We start from the raw sequence: 19671 nt of genomic DNA, 5'->3' as shown, positions 1-19671 counted from the left end.
TTCTCCCCTGGGCTTGGGAGCTTGTAAGAGGTATCGGACTAGGTGAACAACTGGCACGAACAGACGAACCCTCGAACGCAACACTGTAACACTTTGCGCATATCACTTTATCACTTTTGATTTTCTGTTTGCACTTATTTCACTGAACTCGAAACTTTAAGTGATTTGTACCTGAAACACGCAATCCTATCCTTCATTAAAAGGTAGTAATTGCGAAAACAGTTTTACAATGCAACAGAAAAACATAATGAAAGATAAAGAATTCAGTGGCTGGAAAAGAGACTAAACACTAGATCAAATAAACTACGTTTAAAATCTCTCACCGCATAAAGCCTGGGAACAAGAATAAAACTCTAGAAACGTTTTACCTTCTTCCCCTATAGCGACTAGGGAGAAGAGTAAAAAAAAACGAGAACAACGTTACCCGCTTGAACGAAACGTTTATTCTCCTCTCTCTCCCTCCGTCTCTATCTCTCTCTCTCTCTCTTGACTTAGAACCTGAGAGATGAGCCCAATTATATATCGTTAAAACATATTATTTGTTAAAGGAAAAAAACTGAAAGGTTTCCCAAATAAAAAGTTCCTTTATTAGAATTAAAACCATTTAAGCTAAGAAAGAATGAACGAAACGCTAGAATCGGTTTACTCTTACTGCAACGTGAAACCGTGAAATACTCTCTCTCTATCGTAACGATAGAGCGCATGTTGAACGTTCTGAACGTCAACAACTGCGGAGACTAAACTAAACGTTAGTTCATCTTTGAAAACAGTACGAGACTATCAAAGAAATTCTTTCAAAAACATTAAAATTAAAAAAAAAGTACAAATTCTTAAAAGGAAATACGATATGACGGGCTCAATGTTAATTAACTTCGGTTCCAAGTAAGGACCGCCTACTATTAGGAAAGGTCGCATATAAACAAACATAAAAATTAATTTTTTATAAGTTTATAATAAATGGAAAGTTAATCGAAGAGGCCTATAAATGGCGGAGAGATATAAAATAAATAGATCTATAACTTGTTAAGCAAAATTACCAAAAACCTAAACACACTTCCGTCTAAGGGAAGGGTCGGTCATTTAAAAGTGAAAGAGAGTCCATACTCTCTTCGTCACCAACACTTCCGTCTAAGGGAAGGGTCGGCCATTTAAAAGTGAAAGAGAGTCCATACTCTCTTCGTCACCATAATTAAATCTATCCAAAACGAGTTCAAGTTTTGAAATGAAGATAAAACCCCTGCATAGCGAAAGCTCAAAACTGGAATAGTGTACTTCACCAAAACGTTGTGAAAACAAATCCAGTTAGGGACGGCGTATTTAGTAGGTCTTGCCTGTGGCACGACAGAGGAAAAATTGAGTTCTTGTTGACAAGAAGTACTTGAGTACCTGCTCACAGATGGCGCTGTTGTGTACACCCCCACCTGTATAGCGATCGCTGGCGTATCCCGACCTTAGATTTCTGTCGGGCAACAGAGTTGACAGCTACATGATCATCGGGTAAGATTAATATTGAAAATTTTAGGGTTTATATAGGAAATATTTATTTTAATGTTATTGTTCTTAAAATATTTTTTTCCTCGTTTCTTTTCCTCACTGAGCTATTTTCCCTGTTGGGGCCCTGGGCTTATAGCATCCTACTTTTCCAACTAGGGTTGTAGCTTAGCAAGTAATAACAATAATAATAATAATAATAGGAAAGGCAAAATGCAACAAGTCCAAGGGCTCTAACAACGAAAGCAACCCAGTGAGGAAAGGAAATAGAGAAGTAGCGAGCAAACTATAAATAAGAAACCATAAGAAAAAAGTATGATAACATATATTGTATTAGGATCAGTAAGAGCATTAAATGCATTGAGTAATGTATAAACTATGAAATGAAACCTATGCAATAAGTTTGACCTAAAGTTCCAATGATTCAACCATCAGAATAGTTAGATAATTTCACAATCTCTTCACAGATGGAATTGAACATCTAAAATACAGTGTTGTATTGAGTCTTATGATGATGAAAACAAGACTAATAAAATTTACTGCATATCTATTTCTGTACTACATGCTGAATGGTAGAGTCTTGGAAGACTTAAAAGCAAGGGATAGTCAGAATTATGAAATATATTATGCAACAAGAACAAGGAATTAAGTGAATGTCTCACCCAGAGATTAATATGCAGATCAGGAATAAGGAATTTAAAAGACTACAAGTTTTTGTCCAACAAATTAAGATGAGTCAGCAGCTGAAGACCAGACAAAAGCAACCTTCCAGTTTGCTATTCTAAACCTTTCCTTTCTGTTTTTATTAGTAAGTTTGATATTCTAACTCCAATCCATATTCACATACATGTTTCCCTCGTCTTCTGTCTATCCTCTACAGGAGCCTGAAGTCATAGTATATCTCATACTGTGTCTGTCTTTCCAGTCACATCTGCTGCCTTTGTGTTCAAGTAATTGATTTCTTTAGTTAGCTAATACTATTATTCTATTTCTACAGTGCCCATTTTTCACATACTTACTAAACTTAAAAGTTAATTTTACCTATGAATACTGCCAAGACATAATCACTTGCGGCCATGAAAAAAAGAGTAAAATGTAGGAGAAGTCCTCTGTTTTTCTTACAAGAATAATAAAAACTTACCTTTAATTATTCCATCACCTGGAAGGCCATGAGCCGTCACCAAATCAGCCCAGTCGACAATGTTGTACATTCCCTCAACATACTGGTTGGCTACAGTGTTTCCGATGTCACCAAACTTTCTGTAATAAAAGAAATAAGGGGAATACTGTACTATTACTTCATTTGAAATAGTTAATAGCAATAAAAGCCCCAAGGAAGGAAAACTAAGCTAAGGATTGTTACAGAAGGAAGAACTATCCAGTTATGGGTTAAAACATGAGCAAAAATTTATAAAATTGCCAAGAGCACAAAGATTGTATCCAGACTACAGAATAAATCATAAAAAGCTATTTCCCATAATCTTCATGAATGCCAGTGCATTACAGTAATCTTTAAAGAATTACTACTGTATATACAGTAAAGATAAATTTTACAAAAAAAAAGGCTAGAATTTTGTAATTCTAAAACACTATCTACATAAGCTTCAGACTTACACTAATGAAATATAAGTACTACAGTACTCCCTATACAGGTACCAATAATTCAACAACACCTAAGACAATATATTATGGGCTAAAGCTTACTTTTGAAGTGAGTTAAAGAAACAAAAAACCTGTTCCATAAAAAGTGAGGACTTTTAGAAGTAACTAACCTGTCTTCAAATATCAAGAAGTTATGTTTGACAGACAGATTCTTCAAGTTTTCCACCGTATCTTTGCTGAAATCGGTGAGGATATCTATGTGCGTCTTCAACAGGCAGATGTGAGGTCCAAGCTGAAAAGGAATATAAAAAAAAGTGGTTTTCAGCAAATACATTGTATTCTCACTTGTTAAAGAGAAGACAAAAATCTTCTCAAAGCCCTTCAATACGTTATTATATGTCATGAGGTTTCATCCCCATATGATGTATCAAAACCCCAGGAATTTTCTTATATATTTGTATGAAAATTTTATAAAATATTCAAAACTTTATATGAAAAATATAGAAATTTATTTGGATCTAACTAAATTCTTAAATTCCTAGATAATTTTTTGCCAAGAGGAGTTAAAAATTTATATGAAGAAGTTTCCTAAGGTTTGGTAAGGCTACACAAATTTTCAAACATTTCACAGGACTGTAAATTATATTACTATAATTTATATGCTTGTATAGTAAAATAAAATATTTTTGTGCACTTGAAAACTTTGTACAGTAGTAATGTATATTTACATTGGTATTACTAGCTAAGCTACAACCCTAGTTGGAAAAGCAGAATGCTATAAGCCCAAGGGTTCCAACAGGGAAAATAGCCTAACCTAGTGAGAAAAGGTAATACGGAAACATAGAATAGTATGGCCAAGTGTACCCTCAATCAAGATAACTGTATATAGGTGACTTGGAAAAACCAGAAGGTACAGATTTTTAAAGATAATCCAATATTGTTTTTCCTGTAAAAGTGTACCTTGTAACAATGTAACAGCTGAAAAACCATTACCATCACAATGAACGCCATCTACTGTAATCACAAAACAAGACTAAACTCAAAGCAACAATAATTTTCTTATCAGGATCTGAACTTTGAAACACACCTTCTCTGCCAAGGCCAAAAGCTCGTCCGACTTTGTCACGTCTGCTGCCACGCAAAGGTTGGACTTCTTAGCAATCATGATTTCAAACAGCTTCTTCGTCAGTGGCTGACTAGTCGTTGCCATTCGCGACTCCAGGGAGCATTTCTTTCTGTCCATTACATCTGTACCTACAACATTGTTTAGTTATGTCAAGAGTTTCCTCACAAAAAGTTTATTATTTATCAATTTCTAAAGAGAACTCCTATCAGATTGAAAAAGGCAAATCAGACAATGACTAGGTTAAGTAAAATTTGGTAATAATATAGTCTGAAATTACATATAAAATTCAGACTATATACAGTATCAGTTTAGATAGCTCAGTGTTACTCCATGGACATGAGTCATGGTATGACAATGAAACAATCTCCAATAGAGTTTGTAGATTTGAGAACAAAGCCCTCAGAAGAATATTGGGAGTTATATGGTAGGAGAGGATTAGAAATGAAACTTTAGAGAGAGATTACTTGAGTGCTATATGTGGATGAGATCATAATGAGGGGTAGATGGAAATGGTTTGGGCATGCTCTTCGAACTCCCCAAGAGAGATTACTTCACCAAACGTTCAGCTGGGCTCCACAAGGCACTAGTAGAGTTGGAAGACCCAGGCCTACATGACTGAAAACTATGAAGTGCAAAGTAGATGATGAATGGAGAAGTATTGAATTAAAAGTTCAAGATAGAGATGAGTGGCGAAATCTAACCGAAGCCCTTTGCGTCAATATGCATAATTGGAGATGATACTTTTTGTGTCCCTGATACCTCTTGTGAGGGTGACTATGGGGCAAAGTCTCAGTACTCTCAGATTCCTATGACCTTTCTACAAAAATGCATATAAAAAGTACTCTCTCACAACAGCTATAGATCTATATCACATTATGGTAAACCACACGAAATCAACGTTCACTTATTGACTAATCTAGCAAGACATGGAAGCAACTAAAATGGACAAGAAAACAAAAAGCTCACCATTATTGCATGTTGTTTTCTTCTTCGAGACAATGGATGTAGCAGTATGGGATCTGACAAACTCCAGGACAGAATCGGAAACTTCCTCTGTCACGCAGCCTTGTTTGAGTAAAATGGACATCATCTGTTGCATGTGATTAAGAAATAAGTGTGACTTAGTCCAGAGGAAATTTCAGGGCCTATGTAGCTTAAGGACAAATTTTGATTTGCTGTATTATTGTTTTGAATTATCATCATTTACACCCAACTTGCAGATAGGGGTTTGTATGTTTCAAATAATTTTTGGGGACATCACACACCAAATCCTCCGGACACATAACTTTTACATATTATATTACATATATATCTAATACATTTATACCCTGAACTATACAGGTCTACTGCAATCTGATATTGAAAATATACATCAGGTGTTTTGGGTGAGCAATAATTCGGGTGGGGGGGGACAACTGAAAGAAAACAACGAGATTTATGTAGTCATAAAAGAAAGTCTAGCCACAGTAACATTGCTTTGAAACACGTCTATAAATGGTATATTTCTTGAACAGATAATCTGACTAAATGAAAAAGAAATATACAACACCAACTTCAATTTTACTCACCTCTGTCATTGAAATGACAGATACGACATTGATATCCATGGACTTGAGATTGGCTGCACCTCCTTGCTCTCTGTCTAGGAACACGAGTGCATCTTTGACATCGAGTTCTAGTTCTCTTAATGTCTGGAAGACCACAGAGTAAAAGCTGTAATTTCACCTACTATATTTTAATATACAAATGAAGAATAACAAATATAAATGATATGTACAAAAATTAAGATTTATTCATAAATTACTGTTTTTAAATGTTCTTTACTGTACAAGGTCACTTGGAAGGATAGGATTTGAAATGACAAATTTGGAAGCAATTTGTATTTTTTCTAACTATACAAACCAGAGCCCTTTACATAAGATAGATAACAGCAAAGTTGACGTAGTCTACACAACCGTAAAAATTTATAACGAGGCGCAAACAACCAACAGGTAGAAAAGCACTGCTGGCATAGTGACAAACCACTTTGATTGCAGCTGGGACTTTCTAGGAGGTTGGTGATGGCAGGCAAGTATGAGAAATATGAGTAAAAGACTCAAATTTGTATAGTTAGGGAAAATGCAAACCTCTTCCATATTTGTCATTTGTTCCGCTACATATACAAACCCTCGTCTGTTACATAGAAGACTCATCCCTAGGAGGGAGGAAGCCCCCATTCCATCTGGCCAAAATCTTACATCCTCATATGATACGTAGCAGACAGAGTGAAGGATCTTTACACATTGTGTAACAATGATCTAGCAATACTAGCAGGCACATGGCCCGGGCAACAAAGGGTCATGAGCAGAATTACACTTATAACTTTAGGCATCCTTACGTAATGGGTTTGACATACCTTTGGCACTCCTATATTGATTGGTTGACTTAGTTACATCACACTTCCCCTCGCAAGGAGTGAGAGGACGACACTTCTATAACATGATATAGAATAGCTACATGCTTACCTGCAGACAGAATAGATCTAGGTGACAGAATACTGGATACTGTGCCACAAAAGAGTGGAAGGTAAACGAAAAGAAAAGGTCGGTTCTTACTTTCACCCCAGACGAACTCATAACCTTTGTTTTGGAGCTGAAGGTCCTGTGAGAAGAGCTAAGGTAGTTATACCACTTTTTGTGCAGCTGCAACAGGTCCTAGCTAGAACATATCTAGGTAGTGGGCTGTGAAAGTAGTTTGATGTTTCTGGACATCTGCTTGAAGGACCTACACCACAGATTCTTTCTGAACGCTAGGGTTGTACTGATACCCTTAACATCATGCGCTTTGACTCATGTCCTAATTAAAGAGGAAGGTGACGAGGGACTAAGCGTGCGGTTTATAACCTCTCAGATCCAAGCAGAAGTCATATTCTTGGTCACCACCTTTACTCTTCCAGTACTTATGAAGAGATTGTGAATGGGAGGACAAGCTGTGTGCGTTTTCTTGAGGAAGTGCCAAGCACTTTCACAAGACACAAAAGCAACTGATCAGGATCATCAGTTACTTCTTTAAGGCTAGAGATCTGAAAAGAAGAGAACCTGGAATTGATTATCAACAGGGTCTGGGTGTTAGCAATACACTCAGGAAAGGAGAGTGAACCCTACCCCCAGGCAAGTCCATCTCTCTGGCATCCTCACCATAGGCATACAAAAACACGCTTAAAAAATTAAGTAAGCCAGTACTCCAGTAGTGAGACCATCCATTGACACCAATGGCTGAAATCACGAACGTTTGTCAGCAAGCCAACAGGGGCGTCAGTACTTTCCCCGCCCGGAATGGGACTTGGAAGTGTGAGCCATCCTGTCCTGTGAGGAGCGAGACCTAGTAGTCTGCTGCTTCTTATCTCATGCTGAAAGAGATGTAGAAGCAGGCTATTTCCTGTCCCTTGAGGGAAAAGCTCGGGATCTCTCTCATGGTGAGCAACATAGAGATAATCATGTCCATGGAGATCCAGACTAAGTGGTTAGGTCATTTGACGATTGTGCGCATGTCAATTATGTGTGTGCTGCTTGCTTCTAATGAGGAGAACAAGCAGGTGAGCATTTCTCCTTCTCCCTTTGCTGGACACATCATTCACGATTAGAAAAACTGAAAATGTTACTGCCTCCTCACATCTTCGAAGGGCAGTCAACAAGTAGAGCATACTGAAAATTTTTGGTATGTACCACTCCTCTTTCTAGGAGGAAAAACACAGAGAGAGAGAGAGAGAGAGAGAGAGAGAGAGAGAGAGAGAGAGAGAGAGAGAGAGAGAGAGATGGGGGGGGGAGAAATAGGGCAGCGCCCCGATAGTGCATATGTTCAGTCTTAACGAGAGTTGTTAGAACTGATGTTTCTTTCCACAAAAGGATAACTCTCAGAACTCACTCACTACTGGCACAAGAACTGGGCACTCCCTAGGGTTGTGTGCGCCAATGTTTCTACCACTAAGGGACAACTCTTATGACTCCTACAAAACAGGTTACTGGGACTCTACCATGGGGAAATAACTGGTAGAAGATACGCAAACATAACTCTACCGATCATACTTCAGTGAAGATGCAGCGAGAAGAGAGGAGAACTAGAAGTTCATCTCTGAAGCTGTGTTGCCAAAGATGACAATCTCAGAGGGAAGAGAACACAACAACCAGATGTACTCTTCTTCCGACGGAGCGCCACCGAAATCCAAGGCAAACTCCGTTAGGATCATGTAGTCGTGTTCGATGTCAGACACACAAGGGATAGGGCAACAAACATGCCACATGACAGGAACGAGAACGTTGGATACTAGCAGGTAACCAGGTAACTGCAACGTACAGTTAACAGAATCGCTGCCTATTCTTACTTCCAAAATCCTTCGAACATGACAAAGAAAAAGCTAAAGATTAAAGCAACTAGATGCAGACCCCAAATAATACATCAGTATCCACAGGCAGCCAAAGTCAAAGTGGAGGTTGCTATACAAGTCAAGTGAGCTGAGCTTCCCCACTACCTGGCAACCAACTATTTTTGCCTAATTAAAAGTCTAACAGCTGGTTCAAGTTTGTTGAAGACACACTCCCATTGAAGGTAAATGGTTTGTATTACATGTAGAAACAAACTTATCCGTCTCTCAGAAAGTTGGATACAGTATTGTTATTAAGTCTTTAATATGACAAATTCGAAGATAATTTGTATTTTTCCTAACCATACAAACCTTAGCTATTTACAAAGGGTTATTACTTTTAGCGTAGCTGAAATGGCGAGCCATTAGAATTTAACGAGGGTGTATTACCCCCGCGCTAGTTAGCGGGGGGGGGGGGTAGGGGAGTGGTAGCTAGCTACCCCTCCTCCCCCTCACACACAGGTGAATACTCACTTTCACTTAGAGGTAGGACTTGTCTTGGGGGACAGGGCTGGCGGGCAAATATGTGTAAATAGCTAAGGTTTGTATGGCTAGGAAAAATACAAATAATCTTCGAATTTGTCATTTGTTCCGTAACCGAAATACAAACCACGCTATTTACAAAGGGTGACTTATCCCTTAGGAAGGGTGGAAAGTCCCCAGCCACACTGGCTTTGGCTTTATCCGGGGACTCAGAATCCGAGTGAGTCGCACTCGAGAAAAGGAGTCCCTGCACCTCACAAGTTCCTTGCTCCGCAAGGAACCATGTGGCCTACGTAAGCTTGTGTGTGAAGGAAGAAGTGTGACTCGTCCTAGGCAGTTGACCTGGGGTTCCAGAAGGAACTCTGGGTTAGGACGTTCCCAATACCACCTCGTCAGGGTATGGGGGACGCGACAGTATTGACTCAATACTCGGAACACAAGGAAGCATGGTTTACCTGCAGAGGTTCGAGGTCAGCTATGCAGAGACCAGGATTCTGCTTCCCCGTAGAGGGGATGATGAAGAAAGAAGTAAGGGCCAGACATACTTCTTTCGTTCATGCAGACTAAAACCTGATAACAATGCCTTCAACCTTCTGCTACCTGTTCAAAAGGGAGCCTGAGGTTAGACCAGCTGTTGTGTAGCCACCACAGAGTGATAGAAAACGTATCGAGACTCCTGTGGGTCACGCCCTGCAGGAAGCGGGCTGCGAAGGTCATCAGACGCTTCCAGACTCCAGCTTGTAGCACCTGCGTCACAGAGTAGTATTACTCGAAGGCGAGGGACGTTGCGATGTATCCAACATCGTGCTGTAGGGCGACGTGACGGGGGAGGGTCTGAAGACAGGACGAGATGAATGTCCTTGAGTCCGGGCTGAAGAGGTATACTGGTGACTCTCCCCCCATGTCCTCCTTGTGTTCCCAAATCGGCTGCAACTGAGGACAAACTGCAGCTGTTCCCAGCGCTAACCTCTCGATTCCTTACTGGCAAGAAAGAGAAGGTCTTGGGACATCAGACACAGAATGGAGACTCGAAATCTTGAATGAATCGGACCGAAGGGCCGGGACCCTCAGATTCTGAGTCTAGCCAACAACTCAGGAGCGAGCCTGAATGTTGCCTTCCCCTCTTCCTTAGAAAGGGGGGAGTAGTAAGAGACCAAGAAGATTGCTTACACACTGGTCGTGGCCAGAGTGAGCAGAAGACCCAAGGCGGAATACAATCCGAGGCCTGTCGTAAAAGGGTCTTGAGAAGATCTCTTAAAGGACTAAAAAGTCCGAGCCATGCTCCAAGTTGGAGGTCTTCCTCCGACTAGGGCAGGGACGATCGTAGCTTCGCATGAGCGAGGATAGATCCAGCGGGCAGGAAAAAGTTATTCCTTTAAGCCTGAAGGTCAGGGAAAGGCTGAGCGACAGGCTTCATTGCCGAGAGCGGGAAGGAGTTTCCTCCCGCCGAAAGGCAATAAGACCGTTATTGCTGGAGAAGAGGTATATCTCCCACGGCACCAACCACCTCAGACTCTTCACTTTGCCTGGGAGACCCCTGTGGATGACTATCGCAGATGACGCGACCTCCGTACCGCGACTGTAGCGGGTTGTCTCTTCTAGAGGAGGAAGCGTAGTGTCTCCAGGCATGAAGCCGAAGCGACGCCCCGGTTCGGGAGAGATGTCGCAGTGTGGTTGCTTGAGTAGTCTGCGCCGTGGGAGAAGCTCTCCCGGGAGTTCCGTCAGGGGAAGCAGAGGGTCCAGAAACCGTTCTGCGCGTAGTCCCAGTGGAGCTCTCCCATTGAAAGGTTGACAGACAACCTGGTCTTGTTGAGGCCCATTGTCCGCAGACAAAAGGGAGGGAAGACGCAGGCGTCGAAGTTGTCCCACCATCACCGGAATGCATCTTGCCAGTGTCTCGGGGTCTGAGACTGGGGGGAAGACTAGCGGAAGCTTGAGGTTCCAAGCTGTCGCGATCAGGTCCCCCAGACCAGCACTTGCTGGTTACCCAAGGTCAAAGACCCCTAGGTACACTCTCTCTATGAGGCTCTGCTCGGATAGTCTGAGAGAAACATTCCCCTGCCTGGAATGAGAGAGCCGATGGTGGTATTGAGAGAATCTCAATCATCCCGGTATCTCTACTGCAAGATGTGAAGGTGTGAAAATGCGTCCCCTGCTGGTTAGAATGAAGTCGACGCGCAACGGGGAGACTCGGCAGGAGCTGTAGGATCTGAAGAGGGGCCAGATTAAGGCCCCTAAGCCTGCCTGAATGATGGAGAGGTATCCTTCAGGTCTTGACCATAGGCCTGGACCGAAACATGCTCCCCCCCCCCCTTTCCTTTGACGAGTCCGAGAACCGCATCAAGAATGTGGGGAAAGGACGAGAATATCCACTACCATCAAGAGGCTCCATAGGTCAACACCCATTGCAGGTCTAATAGTTCCGCTGGTCCCATAGGGCCAGGGAGTCCGGTTAAACATTGCCTGAAGCCACCGGAACTTGGATCGCCCCACATGGAACTTATCCTGAGGCGACCGTTCGGACTATAGACGGGTCAATGAGGAAAGAAGAACTAGGAAACGTTCCAAGGTAGGGCTGAAAGCTCTGCTTGACTGAGAACAGGTACTGCGACTCTCCTCAGTCTTGCCACAGTCAACCGAAAGGAAGGCTCGGAGGATGTGGTAACAGAATCTGGCGTCCCCAGGTGGTCACCCATCCAAGTACCGACGTTGCTTAACCTCGCTGGATGGACGAGAAGCGGGGTTTCCAATGTGGTAAGGCGGTTGACTCAATATCATGGCCAGATACTCCAGATGTTGAGGCAGAGGAAGAGAAGGCTCTAAGCAAAATACCATGAGCCCACACTCATGGTAAGCATCCGGAAGCTTGTCCCGGCGCTGAAGAAGGTCGAAACCCGAGTCTACCGGAGTTGACCAGCCCTCCAAACAGCAGAGGAGGCGGAAGCCTGCACCTGAGCGGCCAAGAGGAAGGCAGGGAGAGTTCTCTGGGGAAACAAACCTGCTATGCCACGGCGGGATAGCCACACTGCATCATAAGCAGGAATACTTGCAGTCTAGGCTGAATTCGACGAGCACCCTGGAAGATGGATGGAATGGAAACTGAAAGTACCCGTCCTTCCGATCCAGGGTTTAAGGAGTCCTGTCGCCTCGTTACCAGTCTGATCGATTCTGCTGGCCGAAGTTTGTTCGACAAACTTGATCGGGGCTGAGAGGTCGACTATGGACATCCCCTCTCAGATCCTTCCTTACAAGAAAGGATCGACTGAGGGGGCCGGGGGTGAAGCCGTCGATGATCCTAAGGAAGACCTTCGCCTAAGGTATGGATCATTCTGCCCAACCGGGCAACTCTGCTGACGCTATGGCATAGAGGTTCAGAGACACTGAATTCGCTGACAGAGACGGCAGGCGCGATATCCTTGGCTACTCACAGAGAATATGCGGGAATGGGCATCGGGAAGCTGTCATTCGGATGAGTAACCTTAAGCATCCTCCCAGCGAAAAACCTGCAATCCTAGAGTTCGTGAACTCCTTTTAGGACTATGCCCCCCCCCGGGGGAGTCTCCCGTGCCATCTGTTCCTGACAGGAGAAAAACTGCAATTGGACACCTTGTCCCAGTTGTCGTAGCCGATAACTTAGGCCGACGTGGTTGAAAGAAAAGGCGCTGGAGCCCTGCAGAGTCTGGAAGAAAGCGCCTTGGAGGAGTGAAACCGGAAGTCGATTTACTCCGCACAGCAGCTGTCTAAGTCTCTGTCCTTGGGCACAAACAAACTCTTCTCAAGGATGGAAGGGTGTCTGAGGTCGTCGATCTCCACAGATGAGACACCCGAAGGAAGCCCTCAGTCAGCGCGTCCAGATGGTACAACATCGAGCTTGTCCGCAAGTTAGATACTTAACGACGAAAGGCCAAGGTGCCTGAGCTCGAGAGGAGGAAAGTACCCTTGATCTTCCTGTAGCTTCCTTGAACCAAACCTCGGGCCGTAACCGAGGAGGGAAAGAACCTGGTAAGCTCCCAGAGGAAGAGGTAAGCAGTCACCCCTTGTCCGATGGAGAAATCTCGAACGGAAAGCCCCCCCCCCGCCAAAAATCCTTCCAGGGAATGACGGGGAAGGGCTAACCCAGGTTCAGGAATAGAGGAGTGTTGCTCAGATCTCCCTTAAGTCTCTCCTATTCTTGCAAGTGCCATGCTCTGTGTTTACGGGGTGAGACAGTGTTCTGGAAATACGCTCCAGAACTCGCCAGGCTGGTCATGCTGCGAAAACCCCATTGGGAATCGTGGTCGCAATTGCCCTGGAGCTCGCGCGACGGGAATTCCTGGTGGTCGGCGGGCGATAACCCATAGACGAGCAATGGATACTGCAAGAAATAAGCCGACATTTATGCGAAGAAACACTGTAGGTTCGCGCGACGGAACACCATCCGTCTGCGCGATGGAAAAAAAACCGTTGGTTCGCGCGTGGGCGAACATTGGAGAGCATGAGCGTAGACGTGCAGGCGAGTGGTCGCGCGGTTGCACGGGCGAGTGGTCGCGCGGTTGCGCGGGCGAGCGGTCGCGCGGTCGCGCGGGCGAGTGGTCGTGAGGGTGGGCAGGTGGATGAGAGCGAGTCCGAGGCGGCGAACGCAAGCGTTAGCGCGATGGCGAGGAAACGCGCTGCCGCGTGGGCGAGGAGGACTGCTGGCGCGTGGGCGAGGAGGTCTGCTGGCGATATGGATCAACAAGCGATCGGTGGTGAGCTGGTGACCGCTAACGCGCAGGTTGGCGATGGCGCGTTGTGATATGCCGACGCGATGGTCGAGCAGTATGCACAGGTGAGCAATCATGCGATGGCGAGCAGTATGCGAAGGTGAGCAATCGCGAGCAGTGATCAGCATGCGCAGGGTCGCGCGATGGTGATCAGCATGCACAGGGTCGCGCGATGGCGATCAGCATGCCAGGGTCGCGCGATGGCGATCAGCATGCCAGGGTCGCGCGATGGCGATCAGCATGCCAGGGTCGCGCGATGGCGATCAGCATGCCAGGGTCGCGCGATGGCGATCAGCATGCCAGGGTCGCGCGATGGCGATCAGCATGCCAGGGTCGCGCGATGGCGATCAGCATGCCAGGGTCGCGCGATGGCGATCAGCATGCCAGGGTCGCGCGATGGCGATCAGCATGCCAGGGTCGCGCGATGGCGATCAGCATGCCAGGGTCGCGCGATGGCGATCAGCATGCCAGGGTCGCGCGATGGCGATCAGCATGCCAGGGTCGCGCGATGGCGATCAGCATGCCAGGGTCGCGCGATGGCGATCAGCATGCCAGGGTCGCGCGATGGCGATCAGCATGCCAGGGTCGCGCGATGGCGATCAGCATGCGCAGGTTTAGCGGTCGCGCGATGGCGAACAGCATCTGCAGGTGGGCGATCGCGCGATGGCGAACAGCATACGCAGTTGAGGGTCGCGCGATGGCGATCAGCATGCGCAGGGTTGAGCGATGGCGATCAGCATCCGCCGTTTTGAGGGTCGCGCGATGGCGATCAGCATCCGCCGTTTTGAGGGTCGCGCGACGGCGATCAGCATCCGCCGTTTTGAGGGTCGCGCGACGGCGATCAGCATCCGCCGTTTTGAGGGTCGCGCGACGGCGATCAGCATCCGCCGTTTTGAGGGTCGCGCGACGGCGATCAGCATCCGCCGTTTTGAGGGTCGCGCGACGGCGATCAGCATCCGCCGTTTTGAGGGTCGCGCGACGGCGATCAGCATCCGCCGTTTTGAGGGTCGCGCGACGGCGATCAGCATCCGCCGTTTTGAGGGTCGCGCGACGGCGATCAGCATCCGCCGTTTTGAGGGTCGCGCGACGGCGATCAGCATCCGCCGTTTTGAGGGTCGCGCGACGGCGATCAGCATCCGCCGTTTTGAGGGTCGCGCGACGGCGATCAGCATCCGCCGTTTTGAGGGTCGCGCGACGGCGATCAGCATCCGCCGTTTTGAGGGTCGCGCGACGGCGATCAGCATCCGCCGTTTTGAGGGTCGCGCGACGGCGATCAGCATCCGCCGTTTTGAGGGTCGCGCGACGGCGATCAGCATCCGCCGTTTTGAGGGTCGCGCGACGGCGATCAGCATCCGCCGTTTTGAGGGTCGCGCGACGGCGATCAGCATCCGCCGTTTTGAGGGTCGCGCGACGGCGATCAGCATCCGCCGTTTTGAGGGTCGCGCGACGGCGATCAGCATCCGCCGTTTTGAGGGTCGCGCGACGGCGATCAGCATCCGCCGTTTTGAGGGTCGCGCGACGGCGATCAGCATCCGCCGTTTTGAGGGTCGCGCGACGGCGATCAGCATCCGCCGTTTTGAGGGTCGCGCGACGGCGATCAGCATCCGCCGTTTTGAGGGTCGCGCGACGGCGATCAGCATCCGCCGTTTTGAGGGTCGCGCGACGGCGATCAGCATCCGCCGTTTTGAGGGTCGCGCGACGGCGATCAGCATCCGCCGTTTTGAGGGTCGCGCGACGGCGATCAGCATCCGCCGTTTTGAGGGTCGCGCGACGGCGATCAGCATCCGCCGTTTTGAGGGTCGCGCGACGGCGATCAGCATCCGCCGTTTTGAGGGTCGCGCGACGGCGATCAGCATCCGCCGTTTTGAGGGTCGCGCGACGGCGATCAGCATCCGCCGTTTTGAGGGTCGCGCGACGGCGATCAGCATCCGCCGTTTTGAGGGTCGCGCGACGGCGATCAGCATCCGCCGTTTTGAGGGTCGCGCGACGGCGATCAGCATCCGCCGTTTTGAGGGTCGCGCGACGGCGATCAGCATCCGCCGTTTTGAGGGTCGCGCGACGGCGATCAGCATCCGCCGTTTTGAGGGTCGCGCGACGGCGATCAGCATCCGCCGTTTTGAGGGTCGCGCGACGGCGATCAGCATCCGCCGTTTTGAGGGTCGCGCGACGGCGATCAGCATCCGCCGTTTTGAGGGTCGCGCGACGGCGATCAGCATCCGCCGTTTTGAGGGTCGCGCGACGGCGATCAGCATCCGCCGTTTTGAGGGTCGCGCGACGGCGATCAGCATCCGCCGTTTTGAGGGTCGCGCGACGGCGATCAGCATCCGCCGTTTTGAGGGCCGCGCGACGGCGATCAGCATCCGCCGTTGAGGGTCGCGCGATGGCGATCAGCATCCGCCGTTGAGATAGTAGCTGGCGAACCATGTTCCTTCAGAAGTGTTGGAGAACGTTGGCGTGCCGGCTGTAACACACGTGGGTGATCCGGAGATCGCTGGCGAGCTGATGATCGCTGGCGGGCTGATGATCGCTGGCGGGCTGATGATCGCTGGCGAGCTGATGATCGCTGGCGAGCTGATGATCGCTGACGAGCAGAAGGCTACGCGTGGAAGCCTGCGCAAAGAAGAAGAGTCCTTGACCCCGACCTGAACCGAAGTTCTAGATCGCGAGGGCGAACGTGGGCGCACAGGGCGCGTAACAGGAACCAACAGGAACCGCAGGGAAGATCATCTTGAAAGCGCTGACGAACAGGAGAGCACTGATGAGCAGAAGGGCGCGCAGGGAAACCCTGACACGCAAGGGAAGAACCCCCGTGGGGGCAACCCTTTGCTCCGAAGGGATCGTTGTCCGCCGGGAGACTGATGTCCGTCGGAAGACCGCTGTCCGTCAGGCAGACCGTTGTCCGTCAGGAAGACCGTTGCCCGTCGGAAGACGAGATCAGACTGCTGTCCATCTGCACCAAGGCGGAAGATCGAGAAAAAGGAGTTGTAGGCTGCAAACGGAGATCCAAAAGTGCGCCTCAAGCACCCTTATAGGGAGATGAGAGGCCCTTACGACGAGGCGGACGGTGGGCCTTACGGCGAGGGAGGCCAACAGCAACAGCAACAGAAGAAACCTCCGAAGAGGAGTCTCTATGAGTGTACTCTCTCGCGAACGAAAGAGAAACACTTCGTGGAAGAGACTGGTCAGCCAGTGACCTAAAAGGAGCAATCCTCCGAAGAGGAGCTCCTGCAGTTGCCCAGCCCCTTGAGCGAAACTGCAGGTGCGACCGCTCAGCACCAAGAGCATAGTCGCACGAAAAAAAGGCAAGAGAAGAACCCCCCAATAGGGGAAAAACTCAAGCCTGGACAGGAAAAACTTCCCTCGGAAGGAAAGTTATACGCCCAAGGAAGCAAGCCTCCTGACTGTTCTAAAATGAACTGGAGAGCTGTCCGTCGACACGGGAGTACTACCAGTAGAAGGAGACACGCCCCTGACGAAAATACAAGGGGGGGAGGCAGCAACAGCCGAATCCCCAGGACTCAACCAGACAGCTCACACCGTTGCTATATTACAGAAACGAACTAGATCGGTAACTGTAAAAAAATAAAACAAATAATATTAGTACACATTCATTCCCCCGGGAAGGCTCCGAAGAGGAATCCCGAGGGAAAGGAACAAGAATTACACAACAGGCACGTGCCCTCACAACCACTTACACTCGCGGAAGGAGAGCTGTAACCAAAACAGAATTATAACAATTATAATTATGTAACTATGTAATTGTGTAATTTAAAAATGAATGAACACTAAAGAAAGAACGAAAACCCCGAAAGGAATCGTTCTACAAGCTGAAAAACAAAAAACAACTACAATTAGATTCATAACTAATTGATACAAACGTACGGCGTAGCAACCCCCCACACGGAAAGGAAGCTAGGCTACAAGGGCGTAGTAACACGTAGTAAAAGGGTGAACGACCTCAAGAGAGAGAGAGAGAGAGAAAGACATAAGTCAAACTCGATCGCCACCCATAAAATACGCCGTGGTGGCCTAACTGCCGAGGCCTCCACGTAGATATCGTACACTACACACACACATCTGAAAAGGAAACTTACTTATTTCTATACTCAAATATATATACAAACATGAAAACATGTTTACATATATATTGAGTAAAAGAAAAGTAAGCGATTAAGTAAAGACAAAACAGACAATGGCTGCCAAGCGAGGACCAAGACAGAGACGTCTGTCACAGTCCGAGCCAAAAGTTAAAGTGAGTATTCACCTGTGTGTGAGGGGGAGGAGGGGTAGCTAGCTACCACTCCCCTACCCCCCTGCTAACTAGCGCGGGGGTAATACACCCTCGTTAAATTCTAATGGCTCGCCATTTCAGCTACGCTAAAAGTAATAACCCTTTGTAAATAGCGTGGTTTGTATTTCGGTTACGGAACAATTACAATTTAATACAGTCGGCCCCTTTATTCATGGGGTTTAGTAACGGATCTGTAAATATATGCTGGTCACATTAATATTCCTCATGGGAACACTATACTATGGAAATATATAATGAACCTTTGTATCTATCATTATTGCCTTACCAATACAATTGCTGCAATATCTGTAAAAATGTTATAATTAATTTATATTTCAGTCTCGCCCATACAAATGAAAAAATCTGAAAATGATGCGAGACGACTATATGAAGGTAGTATAAAGAATAACATTGACAAACAAATAAGAGAACCTCATACCTCGACAGTCTCAAAGACGGAACTCCCGGATACAATGACGTCCTCGATCATGAGACAGGACTGTCCGTCGGTGAAGTTACCCTCCACTAACTTCTTGGTCCCATAGCCCTTTGTTTCTTTACGGCGGATCAACATAGGAATGTCCTGAGGAAATAAGAATCATTGATATGACCATCCTTCATAAAAAAAAAAGTTTTACGACTATATCTTAAAAAAAAAAGGGTTTGTTTTACATCTACTGGATAAACAAATAAGAAGAAATCTTTTTAGTTTAGTTTAGCTATACAAAATAGGTACTCCCAGTTACATGATGAAATGGAAGCAAGAAGAAATGAACAGTGGTCAAATTATTCTAAAACACTGAGTTACATTACCAGTTTTGACAGGCAGACTATGGCCATAGTGTTTCAAATTTCCTTGTGGAATACTACCCACTTTCTTTACTAATCCTTCATATCGCATAATATCCTTACAACCAATGGAGTTATTTGCAACGTACGTTATGTTACTGTTAAGTTATGGTAGAAGCTTACCTGTTTGGTGGAAATGACTGTTGCAATTGGGAGACCGGTGTATGCAACACCACACACCAATTCATACTTTTCAGACGGACGTGCTTCCCACATTAATTCTGCTACAGTCTCCTGCAAGATATTTAAAATAGTACATCAATACAGTATCAAAAGGATCTCAACAGAATTTAATTCTGATGTGACTGAATATCTATTATTATTATTATTATTATTATTGTTATTATTATTTGCTAAGCTACAACCCTAGTTGGAACAGCAAGATGCTAAAAGCCCAGGGGCCCCAACAGAGAAAATAGCCCAGTGAGGAAAAGAAACAGGGAAAAATAAAATATTTTAAGAACAGTAACTTTTAAATATTTCCTATATAAACTATGAAAACTTTAACAAAACAAGAGGAAGAGAAATAAGATAGAATAGTGTGCCCGAGTGTACCCTCAAGTAAGAGAAGTCTAACCCGACAGTAGAAGATCATGATACAGAAGCTATGGCACTACCCAAGACTAGAGAACAATACTGTAAGTACCTTATGGTATTCATTTGTTAAAGGCAACATGACATTGTCGTT

General features: G+C 46.3%; 1 protein-coding gene across 2 annotated transcripts in view; it reads right to left on the bottom strand.

Moving 5' to 3' along the window:
• LOC137622331 (uncharacterized) overlaps window positions 1-19671 on the bottom strand; it is a 32838-nt gene that overhangs the window by 10248 nt on the left and 2919 nt on the right. Inside the window, exons 2-8 of one of the 2 annotated variants that reach the window (XM_068352909.1) lie at window positions 19107-19217; window positions 18574-18717; window positions 5788-5910; window positions 5186-5309; window positions 4181-4347; window positions 3264-3385; window positions 2633-2751 (exon numbers count right to left, since the gene is read on the bottom strand). In XM_068352909.1, coding sequence (XP_068209010.1) covers window positions 2633-2751; window positions 3264-3385; window positions 4181-4347; window positions 5186-5309; window positions 5788-5910; window positions 18574-18717; window positions 19107-19217 — 910 coding nt within the window. The remainder of the gene's footprint in view (window positions 1-2632; window positions 2752-3263; window positions 3386-4180; window positions 4348-5185; window positions 5310-5787; window positions 5911-18573; window positions 18718-19106; window positions 19218-19671) is intronic. The other variant, XM_068352910.1, reaches the window with a different exon arrangement.

The sequence above is a fragment of the Palaemon carinicauda genome, chromosome 29 (assembly GCF_036898095.1).
Source record: "Palaemon carinicauda isolate YSFRI2023 chromosome 29, ASM3689809v2, whole genome shotgun sequence".
NCBI classification, from domain to species: Eukaryota; Metazoa; Arthropoda; class Malacostraca; order Decapoda; family Palaemonidae; genus Palaemon; species Palaemon carinicauda.
Note: the sequence above shows the minus strand (reverse complement) of the source record. Positions and strands in the feature narration are given on the sequence as shown.